A 12,871-nucleotide genomic window follows, 5' to 3' on the forward strand; every position below is an offset into this window, starting at 1 on the left:
GTAAATATATGACTCTTGTGAGCTGGTCCATTTTTCTTAAATCAAAACAGGGTAGTCCGAATCATGAAAGAGTGACTCTTTTGAGCCGGTTCTTTTTAGTGAATCAAAAACATACAGCACAACATGTACCGGTAGCTCAATTCCTGAATGAATGACTTGTCAGCGAGCTGGTTCTTTATCAAAAACATACAGTAGTCTACGATGTATAGCTTGATTCTCAAATGAATGACTAAGATGAGTAGGTCCTTTTTAGCGATTAAAAACAGAGTGTCGTCAGTGTAACCTCATTCACAAAAAGATTATTTTGTGAATCAAAACCATAAAGCGTTACCAGAGTAGTCTGATTCTTGAACAAATGGCTGTTATGAGCTGCTTGTTTTCGAATCAATAACATACAATGCGACCTGCGTAGCCTAACTCAGAAACAAACTATTTTATGAGCCTGTTCTTTTTAGTGAATCAAACAAATACAGTAGAGCGCGACCAGAATAGTTTGGTTCATGAAGAAATTACTCTTTTTAGTGAATCAATAACAAACAGCATGACCAGTGGAGCCCGACTCCTGAAACAATTAATCTTTTAAAGAATAGTTCAAAAAGTTACTGGTCCGAAACATTCAAAGCATTGTTGGAGAGATTTGATTCAATCTGTAAGAATATGTAAGCAAAATGAATATCATAGTTGAAATACACCCAAATGAATTGGAATCTAATCAAATCAGAATTGGAATCAAATTAAATTAGCATGAGAGCTTTGTGAATCAGAATCGAGTGAAATTGAGAAATCAATCTTCAGCCCTAATCTCCAGACTCCCTCGCTGCCTTATATACTACCTCATCTCCTGCTTCATCACTGGCCTCCCTGCCTCGTCTCCTGCCTTTATCATCCGTGATGAGTGTACGAGAAAACACCCAGCAGCTAGAGTCCTTACGTAACAGGCTGAAAATAACCCACATCTAAACTCTCTCCCTCTATCACTCTCTCTCTCTCTCTCTCTTCACCCCACTCCCCTGCTCTTCAGTGACACGGACACTAATGTGGTGGAAAAGGAGTTTCCTCAAAGCCCAGAGGTGCTTGCAGGAGAACAAATAAAAATGACATCTTGAGTCACGTGAGGGAACCTGCTGGCAAATCTGCGTCACTGAGACTAGAAAACCCCAGACAAACAGATTATTTTTAGTCTGGAGAGACGCATGAGAATGAATACTACAATCAGTTATCATTCATCACTAGATTCAAATGAGAACATATTTGGTTTAAGTACTGTTCAAAAACATTTGGTACGCTTTATATATAAACTATAGTAAGTGATATAAGCAATTTATCAAAACACCTATATAACCTAGAGTTGAAAAATTTGAGGTTGGTAAGATTGTTTTAGGTTTTTTGAAATAAGTCTTGTATGCTCACTAAGGCTGAATTTATTCTATCAAAAACACAGTAAAAACAGTAATATTGTGAAATATTATCATTTAAAATAACTGTTTTTTTGTTTTAATATATTTTAAAAATGTAATTTACTCCTGTTGTCAAAGCTAAATTTTCAGCATCATTACTCCAGTCACATGATCCTTCAGAAATCATTTTAATATGCTTTGTGTAAACCGTGATACATTTTTTTCAGGTTTCTTAGATGAAGATAAAGTCAAAAGAACAGAATTAATTTAAAATATATACTTTTGTAACATTACACATGTCTTTACTGTTACTTTTGATCAATTTAATGAATCATTGTTGATAAAAAAGTATTAATTTCTTTGATAATAATACAAAATACAAAATCTTACTGACCCCAAACTTTTGAATAGTGTATGACACAAGCATGTGCCTGTGTTTCAATGAGAAAATTATTTCAATGGTTAAAATGCAAATAACATTTAGAGAAATAATCATGCATGTTTAACAGATAAACACACAGGTAGTGACAGGTAGCACACTGACATTTAAAGCAATAGTGCACACAAAAAAAATATCTCTCATCATTTTACTCACCATTATGTTTTTCCAAATCTGTTAAACATTCTTTTTTCAGTGGAACATAAAAGAAGATATTATGCAGAATGTCTCAGCTGCTCTTTTCAGTTGTAAGTGAATAGTGACCATAGGTGACAAGCATGATTTAAAATTTCAGTCTGTTTCTCACAAAGTTATCATATGGGTTCAGAAGACTTGGAAAATAGTGTCAAACTTTTATGGACAACTTGTATTATGATTGTATGGTGCCTTTTTGTGGTAGCCACCGGTCACCATTCACTTTCATTGTATGGAAAAAGGCAGCGTGAACATAAACATTTCTCCTTTTGTTTTCCACAGAAGAAAGAAAGTCATACATATTTGGAAAGTTTAAAGGGGTGAGCAAATTATGACAAAATTTCAATTTTGAGTGAACTATTGTTTGAAAAACACAAGATAGGGAATGGACAACAACGATAAGCACATAGAGACAAAGAATGGACATCTAAAAGCAGACTGGACGCCTGAAAAAACAGCATTTCACACTTTATAATTTAAGTAACAAAACATAAATATTTAGAAAACACACAAGGTACACAGTCACTACTACTCACAGAAAGACCATATCTCAAATTCAACAGCACAAACAACGTCTCAAAACTGTTCTAAGAGAACTGTGCTCACTTAATCGTACATACACAGAAGAATTGACGTTCAAACACATCAGGTCATAAGATTTACAGCACGCTACTCCAAACACAAACACACCGAGGGGCCCGTCGTCCCCCAGACTCCAGAGAGAACCACATGGAGGACACAAAGACGGTCTGGATGATCGGATGATTGGGGGAAGTTCATGATGTAAGTGTGTGTGTAGCATCAGTTAGTATACTGACCATCCGACTCCAAGGGTGGCGGCCAGAGAAGATCTGATCCGAACTCACAGGAGCGCCGCATATTTCCGTTCTCTGCTACGCCAAGCATAGTTTTCCTTTTCAACGAGAGGTGAGCGATCGGCCCTGGATGGGGAAGGGAGGAAGGGGGAGAACCAGAACCTTAAGAGCCGTCCACTTCCTCACTGACCGCAGGCATGGATGGGCAGAAGGGACGGGGGCTGATGAGCCGAGCATGGACGGTGCCATGTTCCCAACAGAGTAACGAAGACTCTGGATGTCTTGCATGGAAGGGGAAGGGGGAACGGAGAAGGTGGGAATGATTGAGCATTCCTACAGGGGCACCCACACTGCCATGTTTCTCCCAACGGTACGGGACAAATATGGGAAAACGGGACAAAAGCAACAACCTAGGAAGCACTTGTAGAGCTTTGTGCCTGGTCCAGTGTTTAAAAATTTCCGAGAGATACATTAACCATCCTTGCTGTGTTCCTAAATACGCACTAACAATGTTCTGAGAGCTACAAACACGACCGAGTCTCTTGAGGTTGGTTGTCTGCTTTTAGATGGTACCACAACATTATCATGTAGGAGGACAAAAAGGAAGTAAGAGAGAGAGAATCGAAAGGCTATTTTACACGGTGACCACGAGTTCCCAGTTTATTTTCAAGGTGGCAGAGTTGAGGCGGCAAGGAAAGCTTGCCAAGATTTTGTGTGTCATTGACCAATCACACGATTTTAATGTGTCAGTATTCTCCAACCAATCAAACGGCATTTAGTTGTAATGTTTTCACTTTAAGAATTGATGAGTCTAAAATTGCTCCCTGCTGCCCACACAATGTGAATGAGTAAAAGAATGAGTGATTTCAGACAGCAAATGTCAGCCCACCAAACACATTTGTTTCTATTCATGGTTAGCCTATTTTATAGGTCATTTTATTTTGTTTCCTGCTCAACAAAAACAGCTTACATTGGTGAGTTGGGTCTTCAGGATTGGTCAAGCTGTTTGTTTTAGCTGGTTTTAAAGAAGTTTTAGGCATTTTTTTTAGCAGGTGAGACTAGCTAAACCAGCTAAGACCAGCTTAGCCAGGCTGGCAGACTAAGAACGATAACTGTAACTATGTTTTAATAATAGTTTTAATTCTTTGAGAAGAGTGTCCACACCACACCACAACTACAAAGATAACGACACAGAGAAATTATATCGATGGACTCACTTCAGAACAATTTTTTCCATATGGTAAACAATTAAAACATTGACAGCCAATCAGAATCCACCCGATTTTAAAAAGCTCAAGTGTCTAAAGCGAGATAACTTCAGTGTGCGCTTATTATTGTCTGTTTATCTGGACGACATTGAAGTTACAGTTATCTTTATAGTAATCTTTCTTGGTGTGAACGGGTCTTAAACCTGCTATTAAAATGGCTGGATTTTTTTTAACAGGGTATGTTAATTTTCTGTCTAATTTGAAACATGGAATATAACATTTACAATAATCACTTTATTCAGAAATGTTTTCGCTCGCTAAAACTGAGCTAAAGCATTAGCGGGCAACGATTGCCACCACTTGTGTGTATGGAAAATAGCTGGTAAAACTTGTTGCCTATATCGTGCACCGTGTAAAATGCCCATAAGAAGAAACAAAATGGTGAAGTGGAAAGAAATGAGGATAAAGTGATATAAAACACAGAACAGGAAGGAAAGTTGATACAGGAAAGGGAAACTGAGGTAGAACGTGAGGGGAAATAAAAAGATATGAAGGGAGAGAGGTAACAGGACAGTGTGAAAGAGATGAGTTCCTTTCTTTAGACATTAAACTGCTCCACAGGGCACTTCTACATACCATCATAGCTCTATTAAGACACCAGAGTTCATCACTTAGCCACAGTCTACAAATTTAAGCCCTCTGGATACGGAGGGTTCGTGAGGTTTTTGAAAATGAGTATTCGGTCTTTCACTGGCCTCTGAGTGGAGGAGGGGAAAGTTGCAGTAAAACTCTTTCCTCTTCCTGCTGCTTTCTCTGTTTACATTAAAAATCAGCTGGCTGGATAGATTTAACATCTGTTCAGCACAGGCTTAGTCAGGAGGACTACTTTAAACAGACAAAACGGGGAGGCGTAACTGACTTTATGTTGACTGAATTGTCACCTCAGGGCTCAACAATAAGGATCTTTTCTGCTAGTCCGGTTTGGCAGGTAGATTTGTACACAACAACAACAAAAATATCTTTAAAAAAACAATACTAAATTAAACTATGAAGCTTTTTTAATAAATAAACAAAAAATACATAACAATAGTAAATATTAAATTAAATGATAATAATTATATAGGCTTTTACATGTGTCAGAAAGAAATACATTTTTATAGTTTAATTAAAAAAAAGTTTTTGTTTTAAACAATAATATTCTAAAAATAAAACAATTAGGGATATAAATGTATCCATAAGAAACTGATTGGGTCATGAAAAGATACAAATTAAAACAATATTTTAAACATATATTTTTAGTGGCAGGCTTTTATATGGGCCAGAAGGTAATATATTTATTTATTTATTTGTTACTAAATGTGAAATTTTCTTGAATATGAATTTTTTTATTTTTAAAAATGTCCTAAGTATTCATTTTATATAAATAAATTATTTTATAATGATTATTGATTATATATAATTAATATTTAAAATGTAATTACTTACAATAATATATCACTTATACTTATGTTTTTAAACAATAATAACATTTATTGTTACAAATTATATCTGTAACTCTGTGACAGCTATAAATTCAATGCACTTTTACCGGTAAAAAAAAAGAAGCTTAGCTTACTGTGATTTATGATTTGACCCATTCTAACGGTTGCTGCAAGAATTATCATAAATCATTTGCACAATTAAGACACAGACTTGGTGACATAAATCATCAGAATTCACAACGACATCTAAATTAGCACAGAAAATGTTATGTTGGCGAGCCATAAAAACACAAACACGTGATCAACAAATGTAAAACAGTGATCATTGTGACAGACTTGTTCTCTGCCCAAAATGCTTTTAAAACTGGCTGTGGACCATCCTTATTGTTGAGCACCGCAGACAAACATTAATGATTATTTGCTGAAATAACAGTTAAACCTCTCGACAGTCAATTTCAGATGTCATTACCACTGAATCATGTCAATGACGGCAAGCGTGGTCCAACGACAGCACAGATATACAATAAGGAGCAAAAGAAGGTGCGGAAAACACACATAGGCCAGGGAGGCAGGTTAGAAGCATGGCAGGAATTGTGGGAGTGAGTGGCTGAGGGATAGATGTGGAAGCGGGGTTTGCCGAGGCGGGGCGTTACCTGATTTGCCGACATGTGTTTGAGCCAGGACGTCAGCCAGCCGCCCAGCCGCTCCGCTGCCCCCACTCTGCGTTGATGATGAGGAGGAGGAGGTGGTGGAACCCTGGTGGATGGCCCGGCTGATCCAGTGCTCCATGCTGACGCTGCCCTGGCTGGAGGTGGGGGTACCCTCACCCTGGCCGCCCTCCTCCTCCGAGCCGGACGAGGTGTCTGTCAGGGGGGGCAGAGAGGAGAGGGGGGAGAGGCCTAGTGAGAGTCACTCAGACCCACTCAACACTCAGCCCAGAAGGTGGACAAGTGCAATTAAAGTCAACATGAAAAGGGATTTGCAACCCATTGGATGGATTTTCAAATGATAAATAGAAACATTTCCAAAAGAAATAGCATTCTTAAGGAAATTATTTGTTCTAATGTCAAAGTAATATTTGTATTTGTATTACAAGCATTCATTCAAATAAAAATACATAAATGTACGTTATTAAATTATATTAAATTCTGAAAAGTTTTAGAAAATTTAGCATTTTAGAAAGGCTGCACTTCATACAGAAGTAGTCTAAAATAATATCGCTATTTGGCAATTGATTACCACTATTTTCCCTGCCTCCACAGCCTAGATGACATTAGCTGAAAAAGTTGTTTCAGAAGTGGAGCAAAATAACACTGGACCCCATTGACTAACAAAAAAAAAAAAAATTGTTTTCCCCAAATATCTTCTCATGAGTTTTAAAGTAAAAATAATGTCATATAGGTCTGCCACAACATGGAGGTAAATAAATGACCGAATCTTCATTTTTGGGTGAACTCTCTTTTTAAGAAAGTAAGAGTGCATTTATTTTTGATTTCATATTGACTTTAAATGAATGATGATTTAGAATTAGGTGTGAAGCTCACCTGGGGGGGTGTAGGCATCCATAGAGGTCTGTACCACTAGAGATCGTCGTTTGGACGGCATAGGAACGGCCATTTTCCTCTCCTTGTGTTTGGCTAGTGCTGCCTGTACTGCTTCTGTGTGGACATCTGAGGATGAAAAAAAAAAACGAGAAATGAGATGAAGTGAATCTGTATTAACTGGCCGCTGACCTCCAAGCTGGTGTTTACAGTGACGTGGAGGAGATGAGTCTCACTGGATGATGGTCGTGAGAGTGTGTGACGAGAGCCAAGCCACCACCTCCAGCCCTTCTGTGATCTTGCAATACTGACTCATCTCAGTGTGTGTGTGTGTGTGTGTGTGTGTGTGAGTTGACTGTACATTGTACCCACGGCTGCACTCCTCGCGCTGGCAGAGTCATGGCTTTTAATAATCCAAGCTGTTATTTGGACTCTCTAATGAGATACAGAACAACATATTCCATCAACACACTGACTGTGTTTACACGTACAAGAATATTCCGATGTGAATTTGGTCATATTCTTATTTAATTACGGTCCAAATGCAGTTTAAGGGAACTGGAAAAGAATGTGTGTGTGTTCATTAAATATGCGGATTACATGTAAACCACAATATCCCATTGGCTGAGGAAAACGTAAATGTCTTTTTCAATAAAGACATAACCAGAATATAGAGCTTAACAGGGGAAACGCTGTGCATGTAAACATGATCACTGACAAAGTCATTAGAGTTGCATTGCTCAAACTGAATGGCTAGAACTGATCTTTAAGTTCTGCAACACAGGAAGTGTTGCACTGATGCTGTTGTTCTCTTCTAATAGACAACTCGAAAGAGAATTAGAAAAATAATTAACTTCCATAATATCTCCGCATGAAACGCACAATACAGCAATATTCTGAAATTACTCTATCGTTTAAAAGTTGTGTATTAAATATGAAGAGCTTGATTTGATCCATAGGGATTTGATTGGAGCTGATATTTATTTTTCTTCAACTGCTTGGCCTTAGTGTGCTATCAGCAGAAGAGGAAAGTAGTTTCCGAGGCTAAGAATGAGCATTGGTGAACCGTACACAGTAAGAACAGGGACAATTATTAAGAAAGTAAATACGGTCTAAGGAAATTAAATAGGGTCAAGTTTGATTCCACGTTACTCATTACAGCATTACTCGATCTATCCAAATAAACAAAAACTAAATGTGAATTTATTTTGGAAAACTTGCCTCAAAAATATCATAAATCATAAAATCTTCCACATTAAGGAAAAGCTCAATAAATGCTATCTCATGACTACGGAACCCTATTTCTTTCAACTCTGTATTATGGATGTGTGGTTGCCTATTGAACACACAGAGACTGAGACGGATATTATTTTAATGCGTACAGCTCATAGCAGATAAATCAGTCTCACACTCACACACATATTATATATCAATATTTGTATATTTGCCAATAGGGAGGAGGCCAGCGAGATGGATAAACAATCCATAATCTGACACACAAACTGTTTATGATTTAAATGCATGACATTTTAACTGACTCATTATATATAAATATATATGTGTGTGTGTGTTCTATATATATATACACATACACACAGAACACACACACACACATATATTTATATATAATGAGTCAGTTAAAATGTCATGCATATATATATATATATATATATATATATATATATATATATATATATATATATATATATATATATATATATATATATTTGTGTGTGTATGTATATATATGATATAAGTAGCTAAATTATCTGGATTTTGTTTTTAAAGTATATAAAGAAATTTAAATTTTAACCCTGAAACCCCACAGTGGTGATACATAATTAAAACATTAATTAAACATTTAATTTAATTTAATTTAATGAATTTATTCCCTTGATTCCTCATTTAAAAACATTCTGTTTTGCAGCCATTGAAAAACAGCTTATTCTCTTGTCTACTTGCTGTATAACTATTAACTCTGGAACTCTGGGCACTCCAGTGTAAGAATCATGAGGGATCACTCATCACACTGCTGGAATAAACTCCATGCTGCCGCCCTGCCGTGGACTCACCTGACCGGTAACGTTCATCACGGGTGCCAGAAGAGCGTCTACGGTGGTATCGTGAAGCGGAAGAGGGCGCCATGGGTGGCCGGCGCTCGTGTGCCAGGGACGCCTCTAGCCCTAAATGACACAGAGAGATCAAGGGAGGGACAATTACACGTCTCAGCCAGAGACTCATTTATTACATATCCACCTTATTGATCTCTTTCTGTAACACTCTCTCTCACAGACGGCCTAAGAGAAACACGGATTTGTTCTGGTTTTAATTAGAACAAATCAGAGTTTCTTCTTTTAATCAGGGTTTCCTTCTTTCCATTACTCATTGACAACCTACTATCTTTTCTCATTCTAAGTTCAGTATAGCTTTTCTTTCTAACATGTTGTCAGCCTCTTTGTTCTTTATCTGTCACCCCTTCAGACCCATAAGTTTATTGGTCTCTGATACAGCAGTAATTGAAATGCACAACATACTGGCATTGGCCAATATTAGTTTTTATTTATTTATTAGAAAGAGAAAATAAGGAGAGTATTTTTTTTTCTATGACAAGACACAAACATGCCAAACAAGTATGCAACCTTCCTAATATACAGTAAATTATGTTTATGTGAAAAAAGAAAAGAAAAAGAAAAATCCTCAAGCAATCCAAAAAGCAAAAAATAAATAAATGCCAAGCTAAAAAAAAAAGTGCTAAACAGTTAAGTTAACCTTTCTTCTAGAGATTGTAATGTTTTTGTTATGCAAGCCATTAAAAAAAAAACAAAGCAATTGAAACAATGACAGACCTATCATGTAACTTTATTTCAAATGTAACCTTTTTCAATTCTGCAGAACGGAGATTTTTTGATTTTATGAATGACATTTTGCGGATATCTGTAGAGCTTTCTGAGAGTTCTGCAGATTCCATGTGGGACATTTATAGACTATCCGTATTTGCCAAAATGTCTATACCAGTGCAGCCCTAATTGAGAATAAATAAAATATTTAATTCCAGGCACACACAGCAGCGATTGTTCCACAATGACTCATATTTCAGTGGCTCTTGTGATGAGCCAGCTCTATTCTGTTCAGTTGTTCTTTGTTGTCTTGGGTTCTAAGCGGAGAGCTTAGCACCACTCTGCTCCTCCTGGCAGATTTTAGGACACGTGAGGCGGCCCAGGTTGCGCTCAGCGCTCCAGCCAAGAGTGCGCAAGCCGGAGAAATCAATTTCGGCCCCGCGCTGACATAGCTGAAGACATCCGCCAGTGGATTTATTCATTCAATAAGGCAGAAGGTGAGACAGCAGGTTAAGTCAGAATCATACACCAGCTCATGCAGCGGAGGATGTGATTTTCTGACTCAAGTACAATGAACACACACTCTTCCTCCTACTAAAAAGCCAAGGGTAACAGTCAACGATCAATACTGATTGGGTTAACGTCTAAGTACGCCTGTCATTCAGTGAAAGGCAGCGGCGGAAACAATCTCTGCTCTGTGCTGGTAACCTGATGCTCTGAAGAACTAGGAGACACACACACACACACACAATCAGGCTGAGCACTGAGGGAGGTGTCACAGTGCCACGTTCCCTTGTTCCACTGCATAAACGACTGATCGTTAAACTAGTTCATGTCGTCATGGGACTGTTAAATAACACGAGATCCAGCAGGAAGGGAGGCGTTGCGTTGAGTCTGGCGCATGCCGCTCTTCGCGCCACGATACATGCTTTGTGCCTGAGCATGATGTCATGTATTTTTTTTCCGCCGGGAGCCAGACTGGGAATATGCGGGCTGCCTGTTTCTATGGCAACAGAAGCCTTGCTAATCAACAATGCAGCCAGACATGCCGAGCACAAATCAGAGACCTTCAAAAGTTACATAAATTCTTACCAAACTCTAAAAGCAGCACTACCTTTGTAAATAAGCCTGGTTGCTATAGCTCAAATATAATATCTTAATATATATTTTTTTCAGCCATTTGAAGATATAAATCTTGATATTTATGCATTTGCTGTAAACTGCCTTCAAAAAGGTGACAAAAATATAAAGTAAAAAAAGTTAAATAAAAGTTCAAAATAATTTTCCAATAAATGCACAAAATGTAATAATTGTTTTAATTATATGCAACCATTTAAAAATAATTATAGCATTATTTATCTATATATATTTTTACAAAAACACTTTAAAACAGAGTTCCATGAACGTCTTTGAGAGAAATTTTAATCAATTTGAACTGATTCATGGAACACGCTCATATTTTTAAGTCATAAATCAAGGAGAGATTGTGAAACTAGTCTAAATATGTTATGAGTACTGTCTGGGATAACTGTAATAGAGAATAAATCATCAAAAAGCAGTTCTTCTTAAAACGTTATTCAACACCAACCAATTACTTTACCTATCTCTTCCTTTTAATGATGGAGACGCACTTTTAAAGACTAAAGCCATCTGAAGCTGGAGACACTCTGCGTTTTATCGATAGTCTAAAGGCAAAGTATTTAAGAGCACTTATACGGTTGACTGGGTTGATCAACTGAGCGATCATGTATTGAAAAGCAACACTGAACATTTGATTTCTTTCCCAGTAATATTCATAAGAAGAGGTCGTTTCAGTTCAATGAAACGAGAGAGAAAAAACTTCTAAAGCACCTTTTATGAAGCTCTTGAGAAGAGCTTAGAGGAGCCTCTTAATTCTGGTGCCTACAGTCACTTATCAGCTCATTTTAAAGCAGCACTGAAGAACAAGCGGGCAAATAGACTGATTAAGTCTGGGGCCGGATCGGGTTATGGATGGCCTCGCTTTCCAAATAAGATTTTCACAGGAGTAAAAAGACTAAATAGAGCCGTTGGAACTTCAAACTTTAAAGCTACATTTACACTTTCAACCGATTCTGATTTTTTTCACCTGGCAAAGATTGAATCTTCTTCCAATTTTTCCACATTTGATTTGGCCCACTTTCAAATGCATTTCTAAATCGGATATCTGATCATGTGACCTACATCTAAACATTCATATTATTACTTAAAAGAGTTAGAGATGCGAGCAAACCTCTAACTTTAAGTGCTACAGACATGAATGATACTTCAAATCATACAAGTTCTCTAAGAAACAATTTTTTTTGTCTGTCAGATGATAAAATGGGCTATAAAATCCCATATGCCTGTATTAAAGTTGGAACCCGATTAATTTGTATGTGCGCAACCATTCTGAATACCTTACCAACTGCATGATGCAGCCTAAGATGCCCCATGAAAGTCATTGCTTGTTTGTGAACAAGAGAACGACTGTGAAATCCATCTGCTGAGATCTCAAAGCTTAGAATATTAAAACACCGGAAACAAATTCCCCTTGTAGGTTTTTAGGATCTGTTGAAATGAGAGAAAGAAAGGCAAGCCCATCTGCTGTAGAAAAGCTGGTTCAGTCAGCTGTTAAACCTGTGCAAATGCAAGTCTGTGGGTACAAATGCATTCTGTGACCCTCTAAATGTGAGGTGAGACTTGGGGCTCTTACCTGAAGGATGTGGCAGATACGCTCCGAGCAGTTTTGACCTCTTCTTCTCATATCCTTTCTGAGTGATGTCGCCTGCAAGAGAAAGGGAGCATCACAAAATGTACAAACAGTGTTCATAAATGTAAAAAACAAATAAAACCACAATCGCCTCTTTGCTTGAGCAGATTATGACGCTAAACCAACACCACACCTCCTCTCTCATTCAGGATATTTATATTTTTGTTTGGAAAATATTGCATCTGGTT

At 37.4% G+C, this 12,871-nt stretch overlaps 1 protein-coding gene across 12 annotated transcripts in view; it reads right to left on the minus strand.

The window, feature by feature from the left end:
* dip2ca (disco-interacting protein 2 homolog Ca) overlaps positions 1 to 12,871 on the minus strand; it is a 93,672-nt gene that overhangs the window by 34,660 nt on the left and 46,141 nt on the right. For 4 of the 12 annotated variants that reach the window (XM_079601025.1, XM_079601022.1, XM_079601023.1 and 1 more), the window contains exons 2-6: positions 12,627 to 12,698; positions 9,149 to 9,259; positions 7,080 to 7,205; positions 6,189 to 6,434; positions 2,850 to 2,972 (exon numbers count right to left, since the gene is read on the minus strand). In XM_079601025.1, coding sequence (XP_079457151.1) covers positions 2,850 to 2,972; positions 6,189 to 6,434; positions 7,080 to 7,205; positions 9,149 to 9,259; positions 12,627 to 12,698 — 678 coding nt within the window. The remainder of the gene's footprint in view (positions 1 to 2,849; positions 2,973 to 6,188; positions 6,435 to 7,079; positions 7,206 to 9,148; positions 9,260 to 12,626; positions 12,699 to 12,871) is intronic. The other 8 variants (XM_079601026.1, XM_079601027.1, XM_079601024.1 and 5 more) reach the window with 3 other exon arrangements.

Source organism: Phoxinus phoxinus (genome assembly GCF_949152265.1).
Source record: "Phoxinus phoxinus genome assembly, chromosome: 24".
Taxonomy (NCBI): Eukaryota; Metazoa; Chordata; class Actinopteri; order Cypriniformes; family Leuciscidae; genus Phoxinus; species Phoxinus phoxinus.